The sequence below is a fragment of the Schistocerca serialis genome, chromosome 1, assembly GCF_023864345.2.
Source record: "Schistocerca serialis cubense isolate TAMUIC-IGC-003099 chromosome 1, iqSchSeri2.2, whole genome shotgun sequence".
Classification (NCBI taxonomy): Eukaryota; Metazoa; Arthropoda; class Insecta; order Orthoptera; family Acrididae; genus Schistocerca; species Schistocerca serialis.
Window position 1 is genome coordinate 390309624 of NC_064638.1, and position 22452 is coordinate 390332075.

At 40.2% G+C, this 22452-nt stretch overlaps 1 protein-coding gene across 4 annotated transcripts in view; it reads right to left on the reverse strand.

Moving 5' to 3' along the window:
- Positions 1-22452, reverse strand: part of LOC126471372 (solute carrier family 25 member 45-like) — a 101387-nt gene that overhangs the window by 11720 nt on the left and 67215 nt on the right. For all 4 annotated transcript variants that reach the window (XM_050099502.1, XM_050099497.1, XM_050099516.1 and 1 more), the window contains 2 exons: positions 19960-20209; positions 1088-1214 (listed from right to left, as the gene is read on the reverse strand). In XM_050099502.1, coding sequence (XP_049955459.1) covers positions 1088-1214; positions 19960-20209 — 377 coding nt within the window. The remainder of the gene's footprint in view (positions 1-1087; positions 1215-19959; positions 20210-22452) is intronic.

Sequence of the window (22452 nt, forward strand, 5' to 3'; positions counted from 1 at the left end):
CACTGCGTAGGATCCTACGGTCTTGGCGTGCATCCGTGCGTCGCTGCGGTCCGGTCCCAGGTCGACGGGCACGTGCACCTTCCGCCGACCACTGGCGACAACATCGATGTACTGTGGAGACCTCACGCCCCACGTGTTGAGCAATTCGGCGGTACGTCCACCCGGCCTCCCGCATGCCCACTATACGCCCTCGCTCAAAGTCCGTCAACTGCACATACGGTTCACGTCCACGCTGTCGCGGCATGCTACCAGTGTTAAAGACTGCGATGGAGCTCCGTATGCCACGGCAAACTGGCTGACACTGACGGCAGCGGTGCACAAATGCTGCGCAGCTAGCGCCATTTGATGGCCAACACCGCGGTTCCTGGTGTGTCCGCTGTGCCGTGCGTGTGATCATTGCTTGTACAGCCCTCTGGCAGTGTCCGGAGCAAGTATGGTGGGTCTGACACACCGGTGTCAATGTGTTCTTTTTTCCATTTCCAGGAGTGTAAATAACTTTAATCAAAATCAAACAATGGAAAATACAGGATGGAATGTAACAATATTATGAGGTGGAAAGTTGTTACCATATAGCAGAGATGCTGAGTCGCAGATAGGTGCAACAAAAACACACTCACAATTATAGCTTTCGGCCATTAAGGCCTTTGTCAACAATAGACAGACACGTATGATTCTAAAATCAAATTGCAATTTTACTTTGAGCTTAATTTGTGTATACGAAATTTATGCAACTATTGAGAAGAATAATTTACGTATGATATTTTATTTCACTGGACTGATGTAAACTAAGATAATTAAAAGTATTGTAAAAGAAAATACAAATTGGAAGTGATGAAACCACCTTCGCAGAGGAGAGTCTATCAGAAAATGAAGTCATGGAACATTGATAATACATTTCTGCATAGCTAACAAATGTGCACAATGTAACTTTTTGTTAGTTCCACCCACATACAAAGAAGAATTAAGATTTAATAGATACTATTATTGGTTCACGTTAAGCTACTCTGTAAATCTACTCTAAGCTTCCATCTATTATAATCATTAGATTTTAGTTGCAGAATATTAACATTGACTTTTACCCACCTACCGGTAGATTGTACAGCGGTATCCTTTATAAAATATTTTGAATCCATAATCTTTATAAAGTCCTCGTACAGATCCGATAACACCACTGTACTTAGATTCATATTGCATTTTCCAAATTGATGGAAGTCCTAAGGAAAGATATAATACTGGTCAGAATGTTTAATTTTAAGAAATTTACAGATAATCTGCATACAATTAATGCTAAGTCACCGTATCATGTTTAAGAGAAATGCTAACTGCAGAATATTATTTCATGTTTATGTTTAATGAGAAGTAGGACTGTTGATATTTTAAAAAATATTGGGATCTGATATGCCAATATTTAAAAAATATCATTATCGGCTCTCAAAAAAAGTACTGATATAGCGATGGAAAAATATTGACATAACAACCTATAAAAATATCAGCTGCAATTTATAAATATACTGCCCATTTTAGAGCTGTATATTTAAGTATTGATTTATCTAAAAACAAAGATGATGAGACTTACCAAACAAAAGTGCTGGCAGGTCGATAGACACACAAACAAACACAAACATACACACAAAATTCAAGCTTTCGCAACAAACTGTTGCTTCGTCAGGAAAGAGGGAAGGAGAGGGAATAATAATAATAAGAAATTTAAAGATAATCTGCATACAATTAATGCTAAGTCACCGTATCATGTTTAAGAGAAATGCTAACTGCAGAATATTATTTCATGTTTGTGTTTAATGAGAAGTAGGACTATTGATATTTTAAAAAATATTGGGAATCTGATATGCCAATATTTAAAAAATATCATTATCGGCTCTCAAAAAAAGTATTGATATAGCGATGGAAAAATATTGACATACCAACCTATTTATTTCTATTATCTTTAAATTCCTCCTTCCCTCTTTCCTGACGAAGCAACCGTTTGTTGCGAAAGCTTGAATTTTGTGTGTGTTTGTGTGTCTATCGACCTGCCAGCGCTTTTGTTTGGTAAGTCTCATCATCTTTGTTTTTTTACACACACACACACACACACACACACACACACACAGCACAAATGTCTGCAGTCTCTCTCTCTCTCTCTCTCTCTCTCTCTCTCTCACACACACACACACACACACACACACACTAACACACAGCACAAATGTCTGCAGTCTCAGAGAGCTGAAACCACACTGCAAGCAGCAGCACCAGTGCATGATGGGAGTGGCGACTGGGTGGGGGTAAGGAGGAGGCTGGGGCAGGGAGGGGGCGGGATAGTATTGTGGGAATGGCGGACAGTGAAGTGTTGCAGTTTAGATGGAGGGCAGGAGTGAAGGTGCGGAGGGGGGAGGAGGTAAGTAGCGGAATGAAGAAAAATAAAAAGAAATTAAAAGACTGGGTGTGGTGGTGAAATGACGGCTGTGTAGTGCTGGAATGGGAACAGGGAGGAGGCAGGATGGATGAGGGCAGTGACTAATGAAGGTTGAGGCCAGGAGGGTTATGGAAACCTAGGATATATTGCAGGGAAAGCTCCCACCTGCACAATTCAGAAAATCTGGTGTTGGTGGGAAGGATCCAAATGGCACAGGCTGTGAAGCAGTCATTGAGATGAGGGATATCATATTTGGCAGCATGTTCAGCAACAGGGTGGTCCACTTGTTTTTTGACCACAGTTTGTCGGTGGCAGTTCATGTGGACAGACAGCTTGTTGGTTGTCATGCCTACATAGAATGCAGCACAGTGGTTGCAGCTTAGCTGGTAAATCACATGACTGGTTTCACAGGTAGCCCTGCCTTTGATTGGATAGGTGATGTTAGTGAGGAGACTGGAGTAGGTGGTAGGAGGATGTATGGGACAGGTCTTGCATCTAAGTCTGTTACAGAGGTATGAGCCATGAGGTAAGGGACTGGGAGCAGGGGTTGTGTAAGGATGGACGAGTATATTGTGTAGGTTTGGTGGACGGCATAATACCACGGTAGGAGGGGCGGGAAGCATAGTGGGCAGGACATTTATCATTTCAGGGTACGCCGAGAGGTAATCATATTGATTTATTATTAGATACTTTGTACATTAACATGCTAGCAGCCTGCCTATCCCCCTTAGAGCAAGAACTGAAAGGAAAACAATGCACGTTCACATTTGGCAATAGTCACTTTGCTTACAATGGTAACTGCATGTTAAATGCCACAATAAAAGGTGTCTGATAGGTTTGTCATTCGGTTTCGTCAAATATCAGATTTGTTCTTTTCATTTCTGCCAATGCCAATGACCTAGCAGTGGTAATGTCAAAACTGCATAGTGAAACTAAATGTTGCAGTTTTTTTCTGGTAGCACCAAGTGCCAATTACATCAGCATTTCCCTCACACATTTCCACCCACTGCAAAGACAAAGCTTGTCATTCAGATTTTTCCTCATCATTTTCAACAATTGTTTTTGAAGAATGCGAAAGTGAAGAAACAGCATATCAGTTGTGTTAAAAATCAATGAAGATAAATGTGAATTTTTTAGAACTATTGGAAGCTACCATTGTCTTGTGCATAATGTAATTTGTAGCAAATTGGCATTTGTAATTCAGATAATGTAACAGATACTCTAACAAACATATTGTGTTGCATCTAGTTTTCCCTTGAAGAGGAGTAGCCCAATATATCACCTGTATTCATTGCAAATTAACTCTGTTTTTGAGTTTGCTAACTACTGTAGTTAACCTCAAAACAGCTGAATACATCATCTGCATTCATCATACATTAACTGCATTTTTGAGTTTGCTAACAACTGTAATTAACCTCAAAATGTTTTAGGAAACTAGTAATTTTTCTGTAACCTTAATAGTATTCTCATCTTGTGTATTTGTTTTAATTCTCATAGGGCATTAGCAATTTTATAGTTCAACAAATTAAGAGATAATCAGTGGGATTACTTTGTTCACTTCCTTGTAATGCATCACACCAGCCAAAATGCAACCCCAGTGTGAAAACTGTTCTCGAACACAGAATGGGTTAGTTGACAATCATAAGCAGCTGGAAATCACCTTGACTACTATCAGATGATTGGCAGTCACGGCAAATCAGTGTGTTGGAAGACCTCCCGAGAGCAGTATATCTATGATACTGGTACCAGAGCTACTTCAAATAGTATCCTGTCTCTTCTGCAGAGAGTACAGGATCTGCCATTACTCATCCACTTGACTGTACAGAATGGTGGCAGACCATGGAGGACTCAGGGTGTTGTATGTTAGATCAATTGCCCTAACTGTAAAGTTTGAGGTGTTGTTTTTCATTGAGTTGGCCTCACTTCACCTGTTTTGGGGAAACTATTTTTGTCTGGTGTCAAGAGGAGGCAAGTACAAAAGGGTATGGGTCTATTAACTGTCAGCAGTTCAAACGTATGGCGAATGATGGTACCCCTCAGGGAAATGGCAGCAAGGAACAGGAAGGGACAGAAGGTGCACACAGTGTGTAAGCCAGGGGACCTCATTCAACACATTGAAGAGGCTATTCTGTCAGCCACTGAGTGATACAGTGTAACCACCTGCAAATTGTAGGGCACTTTGGAGCGACTGTGCTCTGGGGTCACACGTGGATCATTGCATTGAATGGCAGAGAAGACTGAGAAGACAAGCCTTTCACATGGAGTTTCAATGAAGCTCACGATTTGCAGCACTATCTCAGAACTCATCATGATCTTCTGGTTCTGAGTTGAGTGGAAGGACTGAACCAGAGACTTCAAAGGTTCTGTGATGAGCTAGGCTGCAACTTCCTGGACATGGGCCATAGGGTTGAGAACTTTAGGGCCCCCCTAAATGGGTCAGGTGTGCAATAGACAACAGGGGCTGCTACTCAGGTAGGTGACTGTGTGTGGGGTGCACATAAAGGTTTTTTAGGTTAGGAGACCCTCCATCCAATCCAGATAATGATAGTTGTAGAAAACCCAGAAGCATCAGTGTATGATCGGAAAAAATGCCTCCCACGGGTCCTAATGTCCTAATGGTAAAGTGCCAAAGCATTCACGACAAAGTGCCATAGATTGAAGCACTCATGAAAATCAGTGGACTTCATATAATACTAGGAACAGAAATCTGGCTAAAACCTGAAATTGGTAGCAGTGAGATTTTTGGGGAAAATTTGAGTGTATATCGAAAGGACAGGTGAATGGGAAATGGAGACAATGTATTTGTGGCAGTAGACAAGGAACTCAAATCTACCAAGGTAGAAAGAGATACTGCATGTGAGTACCTAGAACAGGTAGTTAGGAACCCCACTCAATATGGAAATATATTGGATCTATTGGCAACAACCAGTCCTTACCTCTTTGAGGATTTCCACACTGAAACTGGTATTGGTGACCATGACGTGGTTGTGGCAACAATTATTACCAGAGTGCAAGGACAACTAAAATGCACAAAAAGATATGTATGTTCAATAAATTAGATAAAATATCAGTGGTATCATATCTCAATGAGGAACTTGAAATTTTCAACACAGGGCAGGAATATGTAGAGGAACTGCAACCAGCAGTACAGTTCATAATGGGAGGGAACCTCCATTGTATACAGTCACTGTAAAGAAACTTCTAAGGAAACCGAGATTAATGCACAACAGGTGTAAAACCAAGCAATCCATGATGCCTTCAATGATTACTGTAGCAGAATATTTTCAAATGATATTTCATGAAACCCAAAGAGATTCTGGTCTTATGTAAAGGATTTCAGTAGCACCAAAGTTAATGCCTAGTCCCTAGCGAAAGAGACAGGAACTGAAATTGAGGGTAGCAGAGCAGAAACTGAAATGCTTAACTTTACTTCTGAATGCTTCTCTACAAAGGAAAACCAGGAGAACTGCCCCAATTTAACCCTCGTACCACTAAAAAAATGAATGAAACAAGTATTAGTGCCAGTGGTGTTGAGAAACAGCTGAAATCATTAAAACTGAAAAAAAGCTCCAGGGCCTGTTGAAATCCTTGCCAGATTCTATACTGCATTTGTGGCCTAGTTAGCCCCTCTTGTAACTATAATCTATCATAGATCCATTATTCAAAACACCATGCCTAGTTCTTGCAAAAAAGCACAGGTCACACCAATCTACAAAAAGGGTAGTGAAAGTGATCCATAAAGACACCCTTCAACATCCTTGATATCAGTCTGTTGTAGAATCTTAGAACACATTCTGAGTTCAATCATAATGAGACATTTTGAACAGAATTCCAACCAACATGGGTTCTGAAAACACCAATCATGTGAATCTCACCTCACACTTTTCTCACAGGACATACTGAAAGCTTTGAATCAAGGCAGCCAGGTAGATAAAGTATTTCTCAATTTACAAAAAGTATCTGACTTAGTAGTATACCTACATTTATTGTCAAAAGTAAGATCATATGGGGTATCAAGTGAAATTTTGTGATTGGACTGAGGACTTTTTGGTAAGGAGGATGCAGAATCTTGGCTGGAGAGAGTGAGGTAACAGGCAAATTGTGGTGCCCTGAAAATATTCTAAGTTGGTGTGGCCACTCGGCCAGCCGGGGCCCAGCAGCAAACATGCGGTGGCGGACGTTAGCTGGGCGAGAGGGGTAGCCCCAGCGCATGGTCCAGCCACATAGCTGAGAATTCCATTGTCAATGAAAGAGATTTGTATGCTGAAAGTGCCAAGGATGGCTGACTTTGTGAAACCATCATGGCACACATTTCACAGTTTGTATAGAAATTAATAGTAGCCAGATGAATGATGAGACCTCAAAAAGAAACATGTACATTACTATTATTTGCATGACGATTCTGATAGTGTAATCACATTTTCAATACCTTTATTAGTTTAAAGTTTAGTCTCTGACGGTAAATTATACAAGTAACATCCAGCAATGAATTTCCAAAATTTAAATGCTTCATCCGATTTCGTCGATCGATGTGTCTTTAGAAAGCTACTAGTGTAAACCTAAATTGGCATGAATTACAGGCATGTAACTTGAATAGTACATGAGTTACTGGAGGTCAAAGCGGCCAATTACTATCAATTGCGTCAGGCCATAAGTACTCCACAGTTACACGAAAAAATGGTAGCAGCATGCTTGTAAATATATTTATTCGTCTATGTATTTGTTTATATTCCAATATATACTATTCATGAAGAAATTGGTTAAATATTTACTGTATGTTAGAAAGCACAGAGACATTAGGCTCCTGGCCTAACTTTTGCTTCTTTTCTTTTGAAATATTTTTATTTAATTGTTTATGTATTTAATAATGTGTGTTAGAGCATGTTTATGGTCCAGCTGTAGGAATATTTATTTTATTTCAAGGATTTAAATGTAAATCCAGTATTTTGAATATGTTTCAATATGTTTGTGAGTGCATGTTGGCTTGGAGACATGGAGGAAGCACTCTTGCCAATCACAGCGCTTGTTACTAAGAGAGATATATGGAGGTTGGGGAGGAGCATCGTTTCTGGAGAGGACATGATACAGTGGGCAGGATGGCACAGGACATGGACAATATGGCACATGACACAGGAAGTGCTGGACACGACAGCAAGACAGATGTGGAGTTGGTGGAAAGACTTGGACAGTGGAGCAGTTTGCATGTGGTCACGAAAGATAGAAATATTTCAGAGTGCGGAGCTGTGCTCTTGTGTGATTTCCGTGGCTTCTGCAGTGAAGACGTAGTGTGCATTTAGAAGTGAACATCTTGCAAGCTATGTTGTTGTTCATAACTAATTACGTGCAGTAGGAATCTATTGTTTCCCTGTTATTCAACTCATATTTTATTTAATTGCTGGACCATCAACACCAATAATTGTTTTGCAGAAATATATCGCATTCTCAAAAGGACTTCTACTATCGTACTCATCATTTAAAGTCATTAAGATAGTACCTGCCCTCTCAGGGGACACCGCCTTATAGTAGGCACCTTCAGTGCCGGGCGGGAGGGTTTGCGTGCTTCGGTGAAGTCGAGAGCTATGCCGGCGGTAGCATAGCTACTGGCAGGGTCTCCCAAGCCGGACTGGTCCCGACAGAGGAGCCAGACAAAGTGTGTCCCACAACATAGGGCAGGGAGGGCTCTAGAGGCGTAGTGAAGCCAGCTTCCCTAGAGGAGTAAACCTCATACAAATCCTGGCCCTCCAGGTTGGGGGTTGGGCATGGGGCTAATAACCCCATACTGTAAAAAAAAGAATATTACGGAAATTCAACAGAAGCCTCGGAAACTGGATGGAAAGCATGTATCACGACCCTGGCAAAGGAAACAGATAAAGGATCTAACAGTAGCATCATGGAATGTGAGGACAATGCTTCAGCCTGGAAAGATGAAAGAAATAGCCAATGAAATTTTAAAATTCAAATATGATATTGTAGGGCTACAGGAAATAAGATGGCAGGGGAATGGGCAGATAGATAAACCTGAGTACTCATTGGTATATAGTGGACCAGAAGAAAGAACAGGCCAACTTGGAACAGGGTTTATAATAACTAGGGAAGTTAGGAAAAGCCTTCTAGAATTTGAACCCATAAATGAAAGGATGTGCAGACTCAGACTAAAAGGTAAATTTAGGAATATATCAATAGTTAATGCACATGCACCAACAGAGGAAAAAGAGGATATAATTAAAGAACAGTTCTACGAAGACTTGGAAAAAGTATACGATGCAGTACCTAAATATGACCTGATGCTAGTAATAGGAGATTTTAATGCAAAAATAGGGAGGAATGAACATCTGTATGGAGTTTCTGGAAAATATTCACTACATGAAGAAAACAATGAGAATGGAGACTTATTATGCCAATTCGCAGCAAGGAATAATATGATTATTAAAAGTGCCTGCTTTCCACATAAAAGGATCCATCTGGGAACTTGGAAGTCTGCAGCCAATGGAGTAGTCAATCAGATTGATCATATTTTAGTGATTGCACGCCACTCCACGTCAGTTACGGATGTACGGAGCTGCAGAGGACCAAACTGTGATTCAGACCACTTTCTGATAAAATCAGTCTTGAGAGAGAAACTGTCACTAACAAATGGCAACAGAATGGGAAAGATGATGAAATGGAATACAGACAAACTGAACATCCCTGATGAAGTAAAAAAATACCAAGTAACGCTAAGCAAAAAGTTGAACAATGAAGAGACCACAGTAGGAGTAGATGAAAGGTGGAACAGGTTTGAAAAAGCCATTAAGGATGCTGCAGAGGAAATAATAGGCATAAGAAAGAACAGAAGAACCCAGGAGTGGTTTGATGAAGATTGCAGGTCAGCAATAGAGGAAAAGAACAGGGCAAGAACAAAAATGCTACAGAGAGAAACCAGAAATAATGTGGAACAATATAGAGAATTAAGGAGAAGAGCTAACAGACTGTGCAAGAGAAAGAAAAGAGAGTGGAATAAGAAGAAATTTCAAGAACTAGAAGAACTAAAGGAACAGAGTGAAATAAGAAAGTTCTATCATGCCATAGGCAAAACGAAGAATAGATTCCAACCAAAAACAATGGCCTGTTCCAGTAAAGATGGGAAAATGATAAGGGAGGAAGAACAGATAGTGGGAAGATGTGCAGAGTATTTCAAAGATACACTAAGCACCAGCCTAGAAGATGAAGAGACAGCTGCACAGGAGGGAAGAGTGGAGCTGGAAGTAGACAATGAAACCAATGAGGCAAGAAAACCAACACTACAAGAGGTCTCCCAGGCTGTGCACAAGTCAAAAAACAATCGAGCCCCTGGGGAAGACAGCATAATTGCTGAATTAATAAAAACTAGTGGTGAGGCTGTAATAAAGGAACTGCACACATTAATATCAGATGTATGGGAAACAGAAACTATGCCAGATAATTGGAAAATTGGAATAATAGTCCCCATTTATAAGAAAGGGGACAGAACAGCATGTGAAAACTATAGAGGTGTAACACTCCTAAGTACAGCTTATAAGATCTTCACAAGTATATTAAACGAAAGGATACGGAAGTGTGCAGAAGGCATACTAGGGGAATATCAGTGTGGCTTTCGACTGGGCAGAGGAACAACTGATCAAATATTTGTGATAAGGCAAATGATGGAAAAATTCTATGAATATGGTATAGATCTGCATTTCTTATTCATCGATTTCAAACAAGCCTTTGACAGCATAAATCGGCAAGAACTATACAGAATACTAAAAGAAGTTGGTATATGTGCTAAATTAATAAGACTAATCAGAATGACAATGACAGAGACGAGAGCAAAAGTAAAGGTCCTTAGCAGAACAAGTGAAAGCTTTGACTTTAATAAAGGTGTGAAGCAAGGGGATAGTCTCTCCACTGTCCTATTCAACATTGCCCTGCATAGTGCAGTAAATAAAATCAACAAAAGAGGCACCATATTTATGAAAGCTACCCAGATATGTGCATACGATGATGACATTGCTATAGTAGGAAGAAATACCAATACACTCCTAGAAACATACCGGGCAATGGAAACAGAAGCCTTAAAAATTGTCCTCATAGTAAATGTAAACAAAACAAAATATATGGTAATGTCACAATCTGAGGCCAGAAGAACCCCTAAAAACCTGAACATCAATGGGAAATGCTTCAATGGAGTGTCCTCTTTTAACTACTTGGGAGCCCTAATAACAAATGATAACAGTATTGGAAAGGCTATAAGGGAAAGAATACAAGCAGGAAACAGAGCTTACTTTGCAAATATGCAGCTTTTCAAAAGTAGCCTTGTTACAAGAAAAACTAAATTGCTAATATATAATTCCCTAGTCCGCCTAGTTATCACATATGGCTCAGAGGTATGGACGTTGACAGAACATGATAAAAATGCTCTAAGAAGCATTGAGCGGAAAATACTACGCAAAATCTATGGGCCAATAAGGGAGGAAGAAGGCTGGAGAATACGCTACAATGCTGAATTATAGGAGTTAATACAAGGCAGGGACATAGTAAAATTTGTTAAATCACAGCGAATACGATGGCTAGGACACTTGGAGAGAATGGCAGAGGATAGAATTCCAAAGAAAATGATGAAAGGTATGATCCATTCAGTTAGGCGAAAAGGGAGACCTAGAAGAAGATGGATCGATGAGGTAATAATGGATATCAGCAATATGGGAGTCCAGGAGTGGAAAAGAGCAGCAAATAACCGAGAAGTGTGGAGGAAGATTGTTGAAGAAGCCAAGGCTCACCAAGGGCTGTAGAGCTACTGAAGAAGAAGAAGAAGAAGAAGATAGTACCTGCAGATTTTATTTAATTGCAATCTTTCATTTATAAATTTATACGTTACATTCATAATTCACAATTGCCGAGTGAAAGAAACCTTCGACCATTCGATTCATGTGTGTATTCTTATCATATACTGTAGACTCAGCAGTATTTGGCCTGTAATGCAGCAACTATGTATCCCAGCCCCTAGACAATGAAACCAGCCAAAACTTTTCGTATTGCAACTCTGAGTCGGAGGGTATGTAGCTGAGGGCCCACATCCTTTCGTCGTTTTATTGTTAGAAAGCCAGCAAGAGTCATAATGAGATGTTGACATAACTTTAGGTGTGTCCCAGGGAAGTGTGCTGGGACCCTTACTGTTCACGTTGTACATTAATGACCTTGCAGACAATATTAATAGTAACATTTCGCAGATGATGAAGTTATGTACAATGAAGTACTAAGTGACAGAAGCTGCATATATATTCAGTCAGATTTGATAAGATTTCAGCCTGGTGCAGAGATTTGCAACTTGCTCTAAATGCTCAGAAATGCGAAATTTTTACACTTCACAAAACAAAAAACTATGGTATCCTATGACTATGATATCGATGAGTCACTGTTGGAATCAGCCAACTCATACAAATACCTCGGGGTACCGCTTTGTAGTGATATGAAATGGAATGATCACATGGATTCAGTTCTGGGTAAGGCAGGTGGTAGACTTTGGTTTATTGGTAGAATACTGGGGAAGGGAAATCAGTGTACAAAGAAGATTGCTTACAAATCACTTGCACAACCAATTCTAGATTATTGCTCAAGAGTGCGGGACCCATACGAAATAGGACTAATAGTGGGTATTGAATACGTACAGAGAAGAGCAGCATAAATGATCACAGGTTTATATGATCTGTAGGAGAGTGTCACAGATATACTGAAGAAACTGAACTGGAAGACTCTTAAAGACAGATGTAAATTATCCCAAGAAAGTCTATTAATGAAGTTTCAAGAATGAGTTTTAAATGACAATTGTAGGAATATACTTCAATCCCTTAAGTGTTGTTCACATATGGATTGAGAGGATAAGATTAGAATAATTACTGCACACACAGACACATTCAAACAATCATTTTTCTCGCACTCCATATGTGACTGGACCAGGAAGAAACCCTAATAACTGGTACAGTGAGATGTACCCTCTAATATGTACCTCATGGTTGTTTGAAGAGTATAGAGGTGAATGCAGATGTAGAAGAATGGTTTGGTTTCATATAGAGGTGTGTACTTTGTTTTATGTAGTATGGTACGAAATAGAGCAGACAGGGTCGGTGTACCAAGAAGAGACGACATAAACCTGTGATGAGGTATTAGGGGAGATAAATTTGGGGATGATTTAGGTACATCATCTCTGAAGGGAAAAGAAGGAAACTGGATGTGAAAAGAGTATGCCTGAGCAATGCGGAGAAAATAATATGTTACTTCAAAAAGTAATGAAACATTTAATTTTTTAGACCTACTCTGATATTGTGCAAAATAAAGGTAGCCTGATTTGTAAAATAATAGGGGATTAAAGTAAAGAAGAAGGTAATAAAGATATCAAAAAGTCTGAAATTGGGTAACTGAGGTAGTGCAGATAAAAAAGGCAAATTTAAAATAATAAATTAATACAGGAGTTACGTGAAAACTTTAAAGATTTACAAGTCTTCAGAATGTAATTTCAATAAACTGACTTTAAGTCAAAATAAAACCTTTTGTGAAACTACACAGGGTGGTTCAAAAAACCATTTACAAACCTAAATCATACATCGGGCATACAACAAGGATCAGTAATCACGTAGGAATAAGGCTTCACAAACTCCATGAGAGGGCTCTTCGGTCACGAGAAGGCATTATTATACAAACATTGGTGAAGTGCATGGAGACCATCGTCATTCACACCACAGAAGTGTTGGAAGTTACATGACTATCTACATGTACCACTAAATAGCTGAGAGGCATTTGATTCATGGTGCGGCCAACCACCTTTCAACACCAGTTGGGCAAAAGTGGCTCATTGCATGTCCACCAGCTGGATGCTGGTCACCAATGAACAACACAGACATTTGCGGGGGAAGAAATGGTGCAGCATATGCTGTTAACAAGTACCTAATTTTCTGTGCCACCGATATCATCCAACCATCTGTATGGCATATTATACATGAGAAGGGGCTGCATCCATTTCATTTCCAAAGCATCCAGGCATTGCTACTGGGGGACTACAAACAAGCACATGTGGTTTTCTTGGTGGTTTCTGCAGGCATCTGCTGTAGACTGAAACTTCACCGCAAGTGTCCTCTTCACCAATGAGGTTGCATTTGCACTCACTCAAAGGTGTGATGAATGTTCGCAACCTGCATACGTCGGTGGATGTAAACCCACATGCTTTATGTATGAATGCCTCACAATGTAAATTTACTGATAATGTGTGGGCTGGCACCACTGGAGACCATTTAACTGGGCCATCCAGTCTCCCAGATCAACTTGATGGTTGCATGTATCTCATATTTCTGCAAGAGGTTTTGACAAACATGCTGAAAGCCATGCCTATTTGTTACACATTCAGTTTCAGCATGACTGAGTTCCCATGCATTTCAGCAGACAAGTGAGGTCACATCTCCAGGCAACCTTTCCTGGCCAAAGGATTCGTCCTTTGCGGGCCACTTGCATGGCAATGACAATCACCCAATCTGTCCCCAGTCCATTTTTTCCTGTGAAGGTGCCTGAAGGGCCTTGTGTATGAAACACTTCTTACATCACCAGAGGACCTAGTGGGTAGGACTGTTGTGGCAGCAGGATATATTTGAGATACACCAGATATTTATGAGAGAGTGTGCTGTTCAATGCAGTACCAATGTCAGGCGTGTGTCGATGCATCTGGACAAAACTCTGAGCATCTCCTGTAGTGGACATCCATTTGTAGCATGTAACTAAATAACAACAATGGCATTTAGTAGCCCTGGATGGCATTTGCGGCCCTCAATTGCTATGCAATTTCTGATCCATGTTGTATATGCGAAGTGCCATGTCAGTCTGTAAACGTTTTTTGGTTGGCCCTATATAGTGGCCAGAACCTGTTATGCCACTTATGAAAGTTCAATGGTTTTGAAGATTATTTCTTGTAATTATAGCCTGTAGGCCTAAGCATGGTTTATTTTTATTATTGAAGCTCATACGAGAAAGTGTGCTCCTTTAAGTTGAAAAAAATCTTGCTGCTGTAACCATTAAGTTGTCAAAGAGCCAGTTTTCAACATCTACTAGTCATAAACACTAATAATAAAAATAACAGACTACCATAAATGTCTGTTACGGTCAAGCAACAAATTGTCAATGATTTTAGTACACTACTTTCACCTCTACAAATTTTTCATTAACTTTCAAATATTTCTGATGAAAACTAGGAAGCTATAGTACAGGGAAAGTATATTGTGCGCAGAGTCTAATCTCTTTGTCAGAAGTAAAATCAGGAATGAATATCAAAAGAATCATTTTTTAAACTGTCTATGCTTTGTGTAAATGTGTGTAAGCAGATGTAGCAGAAAGTGTTATTACTCGCAGATGAAGTCTGAACATTACAAACATATCATATTAAGTGTGCCATGTAGATGTACCATATGACAACAAGAGCATTTGTCTCATGTGAGGGGAATGGAGTATTTTGTGATAAGAAAGTGGAAGGGCAATTTAGTGATATGAAACACCAAATTGGACATAGTAATAAGTATTCCGTGTATCGCTATTCCACCCTGGAGCAGCACAGAATACCCAAGAAATTACATTGTAACAACAAAGGTATATTGAAATGAGCCAAAGAGATGCTGATGTACAAGAAAGGTATTATATTTTGAGGAACTAATATCTTACATTCATGAAGAATGTTTATTTTTGAAATACTGTATAAGGCAGAGGAAATAATATTTCTCTCAGTATAAGAAAATAAATACAGCTCTGTTGACAAAGTCTTGGAGATCAAAATGGAAAGTATATTAATATCCTCAAGCTGCTGGTATGTATCACTAACACAGATCACACAGTAACAGCTGAATCACAGAGTAGATGTGAAAACATCTATATTCACCTACAGAAAGGAAGTTCAGCAGCCAAGCTTCTGCAGGAAAGTTGATGACAATGTTTTGGAATATGAAAGGTCCACTGCTGATTCATTACACTCCTAAAGGTCAAATAGTAAATAATGACAGCTACTGTGATATCTTAAACACAAAATCACAACAAACAGGAGACGGAGGCTTACAGAAAGTGTGATTTTGCTTCAGGATAATGGACACCCTCATACATATAGTAAAACAACCCAGGGTCATTCAAAGTTTGGTTTAGAGCTGCTGGCACACTGTCCAGTACTGATCTAGCTGCAAGTGATTTTCATCTTTTTGGTCTGGGGAAGTAACACCAAGACGAATTCAAGTTTTCATCAGATGATGAGATTGTGGAGGTGGTGCAAGAGTGGATATGCATGACACCATAAAGCTTCTTCCATGACAGAATTAGGAAGAGATGGACCAAATACATACAAGTTGAGGGGGAGTATGTATAAATCTGATATTACTGGCAGTGTTCCTTTCCCAATGAAAAGCTGAATTTAAAAAATTGCCCATACTCTTTTATTTACCCTCATATTATTGTTTGCTTGAAACTTTTATTTTTTTGCTTAAGAGTTGCCTTTCCCCTTTCAAGATTTTCTATTCTTTTATCTACATCATACATGAAACACTTTGTACAGTTTGCCTAACATAATTGTCTCTTTTGTCTTTGTCTGTATAATCTTCATTTCTTAAGGTACCAGTATGCCACTTCATGATTAATTTTACCTCATATTTCTCCCTATTCTTAAGTGACCACTAATAATCTACATTTATGATTTCCTACCTGGTTAGTGTGTCTTTGCAGCTCTGTATCACATTTATTCTGCATTTAGTTGGCTGCCATCAGTTTAATGTCTGAAGTTGTTTCTGACCATTACATCATGTACAATTTTCATAAAATATAGCTGTTTTATTCAATTTAGCTCTTGTCAGGTCGTCTTTCTATTTACTTTCTTCTAGAAAAAAAGAGTTACAGGTGGAAATGTTGTTCTTGTTACTGTATTCGACTGATATATGACATTTATCATTTCTAGTATCATATCCAAAATATCCCATTGAAGATGTTTCTTTAGTTTTTGTTCTATTTCCAATTAAAACACTTGTTATCAGCTCATAGTGGACTTGCTGTCATTTTTCATCTTCTATAACTTCTGGCAGAGGTCTTCTACCTCTTATTGTAAGTGAGCACATACACTTTGATAACTTATATGGGATACCTTCTGTTAATTTTTTTGTAAAAATAGTCTTGCTCTTCTGCTTGAAATTCCGCGAATACTCACAATTCTGATTAATTATCTTGTTCGCAACAAAGGCTGCACCTGAATGTCATCCATTCCCCATTTCTCTGTAATAAAATGTGTGTTCTGCGTTTTATTCTATTTGGTCTTTATTTTAATTGCGAATTATGAATGTAACATATAAATTTATAAATGAAAGATTGCAATTAAATAAAATCTGCAGGTACTATCTTAATGACTTTAAATGATGAGTACGATAGTAGAAGTCCTTTTGAGAATGCGATATATTTCTGCAAAACAATTATTGGTGTTGATGGTCCAGCAATTAAATAAAATATGAGTTGAATAACAGGGAAACAATAGATTCCTACTGCACGTAATTAGTTATGAACAACAACATAGCTTGCAAGATGTTCACTTCTAAATGCACACTACGTCTTCACTGCAGAAGCCACGGAAATCACACAAGAGCACAGCTCCGCACTCTGAAATATTTCTATCTTTCGTGACCACATGCAAACTGCTCCACTGTCCAAGTCTTTCCACCAACTCCACATCTGTCTTGCTGTCGTGTCCAGCACTTCCTGTGTCATGTGCCATATTGTCCATGTCCTGTGCCATCCTGCCCACTGTATCATGTCCTCTCCAGAAACGATGCTCCTCCCCAACCTCCATATATCTCTCTTAGTAACAAGCGCTGTGATTTGGTAAGAGTGCTTCCTCCATGTCTCCAAGCCAACATGCACTCACAAACATATTGAAACATATTCAAAATACTGGATTTACATTTAAATCCTTGAAATAAAATAAATATTCCTACAGCTGGACCATAAACATGCTCTAACACACATTATTAAATACATAAACAATTAAATAAAAATATTTCAAAAGAAAAGAAGCAAAAGTTAGGCCAGGAGCCTAATGTCTCTGTGCTTTCTAACATACAGTAAATATTTAACCAATTTCTTCATGAATAGTATATATTGGAATATAAACAAATACATAGACGAATAAATATATTTACAAGCATGCTGCTACCATTTTCTCGTGTAACTGTGGAGTACTTATGGCCTGACGCAATTGATAGTAATTGGCCACTTTGACCTCCAGTAACTCATGTACTATTCAAGTTACAAGCACATCTGATAACCATACTATATCCCATTTGATTTTATTCAACACAACTTTCAACTTCACTAACTTTTGAAACAACAGTTTTGACTTTTATTGCCCATAAATAAATGTGAAATGAGATTTATTCATCAATTTTCAAGTCATTGTATAATAGAACTGTCATGTTTGACAATAAGAATGTTTTAGGAGAAATACAAAAATTTATATATTTTATACAAATTTCTGAGCTATAGCTACACAAACATCTATTAAAGTTTTTCAGTGCACAAAATAAAATACACTCCTGGAAATTGAAATAAGAACACCGTGAATTCATTGTCCCAGGAAGGGGAAACTTTATTGACACATTCCTGGGGTCAGATACATCACATGATCACACTGACAGAACCACAGGCACATAGACACAGGCAACAGAGCATGCACAATGTTGGCACTAGTACAGTGTATATCCACCTTTCGCAGCAATGCAGGCTGCTATTCTCCCATGGAGACGATTGTAGAGATGCTGGATGTAGTCCTGTGGAACGACTTGCCATGCCATTTCCACCTGCCGCCTCAGTTGGACCAGCATTCGTGCTGGACGTGCAGACCGCGTGAGACAACGCTTCATCCAGTCCCAAACATGCTCAATGGGGGACAGATCCGGAGATCTTGCTGGCCAGGGTAGTTGACTTACACCTTCTAGAGCACGTTAGGTGGCACGGGATACATGCGGACGTGCATTGTCCTGTTGGAACAGTAAGTTCCCTTGCCGGTCTACGAATGGTAGAACGATGGGTTCGATGACGGTTTGGATGTACCATGCACTATTCAGTGTCCCCTCGACGATCACCAGTGGTGTACGGCCAGTGTAGGAGATCGCTCCCCACACCATGATGCCGCGTGTTGGCCCTGTGTGCCTCGGTCGTATGCAGTCCTGTTTGTGGCGCTCACCTGCACGGCGCCAAACACGCATACGACCATCATTGGCACCAAGGCAGAAGCGACTCTCATCGCTGAAGACGACACATCTCCATTCGTCCCTCCATTCACGCCTGTCGCGACACCACTGGAGGCGGGCTGCATGATGTTGGGGCGTGAGCGGAAGACGGCCTAATGGTGTGCGGAACCGTAGCCCAGCTTCATGGAGACAGTTGCGAATGGTCGTCGCCGATACCCCAGGAGCAACAGTGTCCCTAATTTGCTGGGAAGTGGCGGTACGGTCCCCTACGGCACTGCGTAGGATCCTATGGTCTTGGCGTGCATCCGTGCGTCGCTGCGGTCCGGTCCCAGGTCGACGGGCACGTGCACCTTCCGCCGACCACTGGCGACAACATCGATGTACTGTGGAGACCTCACGCCCCACGTGTTGAGCAATTCGGCGGTACGTCCACCCGGCCTCCCGCATGCCCACTATACGCCCTCGCTCAAAGTCCGTCAACTGCACATACGGTTCACGTCCACGCTGTCGCGGCATGCTACCAGTGTTAAAGACTGCGATGGAGCTCCGTATGCCACGGCAAACTGGCTGACACTGACGGCGGCGGTGCACAAATGCTGCGCAGCTAGCGCCATTCGACGGCCAACACCGCGGTTCCTGGTGTGTCCGCTGTGCCGTGCGTGTGATCATTGCTTGTACAGCCCTCTCGCAGTGTCCGGAGCAAGTATGGTGGGTCTGACACACCGGTGTCAATTTGTTCTTTTTTCCATTTCCAGGAGTGTATATAAAAGGCAAAATTTCATGCCATGTGCTGCATTCACAAAATTAGCCAGGCATGCCCCACGGCCTGATGCGTTGCCTGAGATCTCAAATCCACAGCACCAAATATTTATTCATGTGGACAAGAATACTGACACCTCACAGGCTTGCATGTGGCCGTAGGGATCTGAAAATCCTATTTATTCTACATAACAGAGGCTGAAGAGATTTTCAAGACACATGAACAGTAGTAAACTCTGATAGAATTATATACACTATGTAAATTTGTACACATCATAAATTTGTTATTAATATTTGGATTTTTGCCTAATCTTTATCATTATACTAACTGAAAATCTTGGGTGGAATAAAACTGTGAGTGTTTTCTTTTGTCATACCATTGTTTGTCTAAAGCTTTATGTTGATCAAGAAAATAGTCTCTTGTATGGTTAAGACGGAACATGGGAGGTTAGTAAGAAAACTTTTAAAAAACTAAAATCATTTAAATTAAACACTAGAGAAAATCATATGCATTCTAAAACCAATGAGTTTTCACAAACAAATTACCTGTCTTGGACTGAAGCTTTATTTTCAGTACTTCAATAGGGCAGTTAACAACACTCAGCAACAGGCCTGCAATACAGCCTGCAGTAAAGACATTCCAATTCCAAACATTCGGTTTTTTTGTTTTCTCCTCAGCTTGAATACCTTGAGGTTCGAGTACTTTAAGTGTGTTTCCATAAGATCCAAAAAACAATGCATTCAGCACACCAGCTGATATGATTGGAAAGGCCATTCCTTTGTAAAATCCTCTTATCTGAAAATAGACAACTTTAGTTTATCGTGGAATTATAGAAAAGAAAAAGGCATATATTGTCTCTGTTTTTGAATCCTTTCTTTAGTAGTCACTGTTTTACAATATTGGAGTAATGCTACCTTTTGAAAGAGTCTATACCAGCTCTCAGACATGTTGATGTACTGCATCTGCCACCAGGATCTCATCCCTATGAAACAAACTGCCCTACATTTCCTCACTAAAACATCAGGCCCCTCCTAGAACTAACCATGATTGCTGGTTTCAAAGCACCCACTGAATGTATATATACCTTAGTAGATCAACACCTGTAACCTATAGTACGAAGACTTTCCTTCTGTATTAAAGACACGAGCCATTTCCTAGATGATCTGTAATCTACATCCATCCCACTCCTACTACATACCTTGACTTTCACCATTGATGTCACCTCCGTCTATACCAACGTATCCCATGTACATGGTCGGTCTGCTGCTGAACATTACCTTGACCCATGCCCACCTGATTCCAATACTATGATGTCCTTCCCACTCACCTTAATCAACTTCATACTTACCATCAACTACTTTATGTTTGAGAAGCAGACATAAAAACATATCAGGGGTACAGCCATGGGAACCAGGATGGCTCCTCCGTATGTGTCAAGTTCACTAGGACTTTTCTGAAATTCATGTCATTCATCCCCTTGTTTGGTTTAAATACATTGATGATATCTTTGTCATATGGACTCACTGTGAGGCTGACCTGTTTAAATTCTTGGAATCTCTAAATACATTTCCCCAATTAAATTTCACGTAGACCTATTCTGAATCCCATGATGTTGACTCATTCTCAATAAGGGTCAGCTACACACTTCTGTTCACATTAAACCTACTAACGATATGGAGTACTTACATTTTGAGTGTTTCCATCCTTTGCATGTCCAACATTCTCTATCATGCAGACTTGGGATTTGAGGAAAATTTATTTCTTTTCATGCAGACTCTTTACAGCAATACACCACCCATCTCACTTCGGCTTTCACTGGGTATAATTACCCTACCTGCCTAGTTCAAAGGAAGATTTACTGGGTCATCACATCCAACCCTGATATTGCTGATCCCTCAAAAAACAGCTGAGGAGTACACCTCTCATTATTATTGTGGCCTTGAATGTATTAAGCAGCTACTTCAACAAGGTCATGACTTCCTAAATTTCTGTCCTGAAATGAAGTCCATTCTCTTGAAAACTTTGCCCACCATATCTCTAATAGCTTTCTGGCACTACCACCCTCCCATCCCCCCCAACCCCTCCCCCTCCACCTCCACCTCCCCCGCCCCCCCCACTCAATTGCTGCAATTCTCTGGTCAGTCCCTATGCTGCTCCTGCACCCATTCCCCTATCCTATGGCTCATACCTCTGTGACCATCCCCATTGTAAGACTTGTCCTATGCACCCTACAGTCACCACCTATACCAGCCCTGTAGCTGGCAAAATATATAGTATCAAAGGGAGAACCACTTGTGAAACAGTGCAAGTTTTGTACCAGCTGTTATCTGAACACTATTCAGCCCTTTACATTGGTATGACTATCACCAAGTTATTGGGTAGGCTTAATGAGTGTAGACAGAGGGTGCATACTGTTGGCACACATTATCCTGTAGCAGAGAATGGTCTGCAACATTATAGTTGTGACCTCAGTGGCTGATTCACCACACATGCTATCTGGAGTCTTCTCTCCAACAGCAGTTTCTCAGAACTACGCAGGAGGGAACTGGTGTTACAATGTGTCCTTGTTTGTCATCATTCACCTGGGCTTAATTTATGTTAATTTCTTTGGTCTCAGCTTTAATTCTCAGTAACTATTCCTTTCTTCACTCCCTTTTAGTTTTGTATACTGAAGAGGCAAAGAAACTGGTACACCTGCCTATGATAACGTAAGGCACCTGTGATCATGCAGAAGTGCCGCAACACGATGTTGTATGGAGTCAACTAATATGTGAAGTAGTGCTGGAGGGAATTGATGCCATGAACCCTGCAGGGCTGTCCATAGATCTGTAAGAGTATGAGAGGGTGGAGATCTGTTCTGAACAGCACATTGCAAGGCATCACAGATATGCTCAATAATGTTCATTTCTGAGGAGTTTGGTGGCCAGCGGAAGTATTTAAACTTGGAAGAATATTCCTGGAGCCACTCCATAGCAATTTCGCACATGTGAGGTGTCATATTGTCCTGTTTGAATTGACCAAGTCCATCAGAATTCACA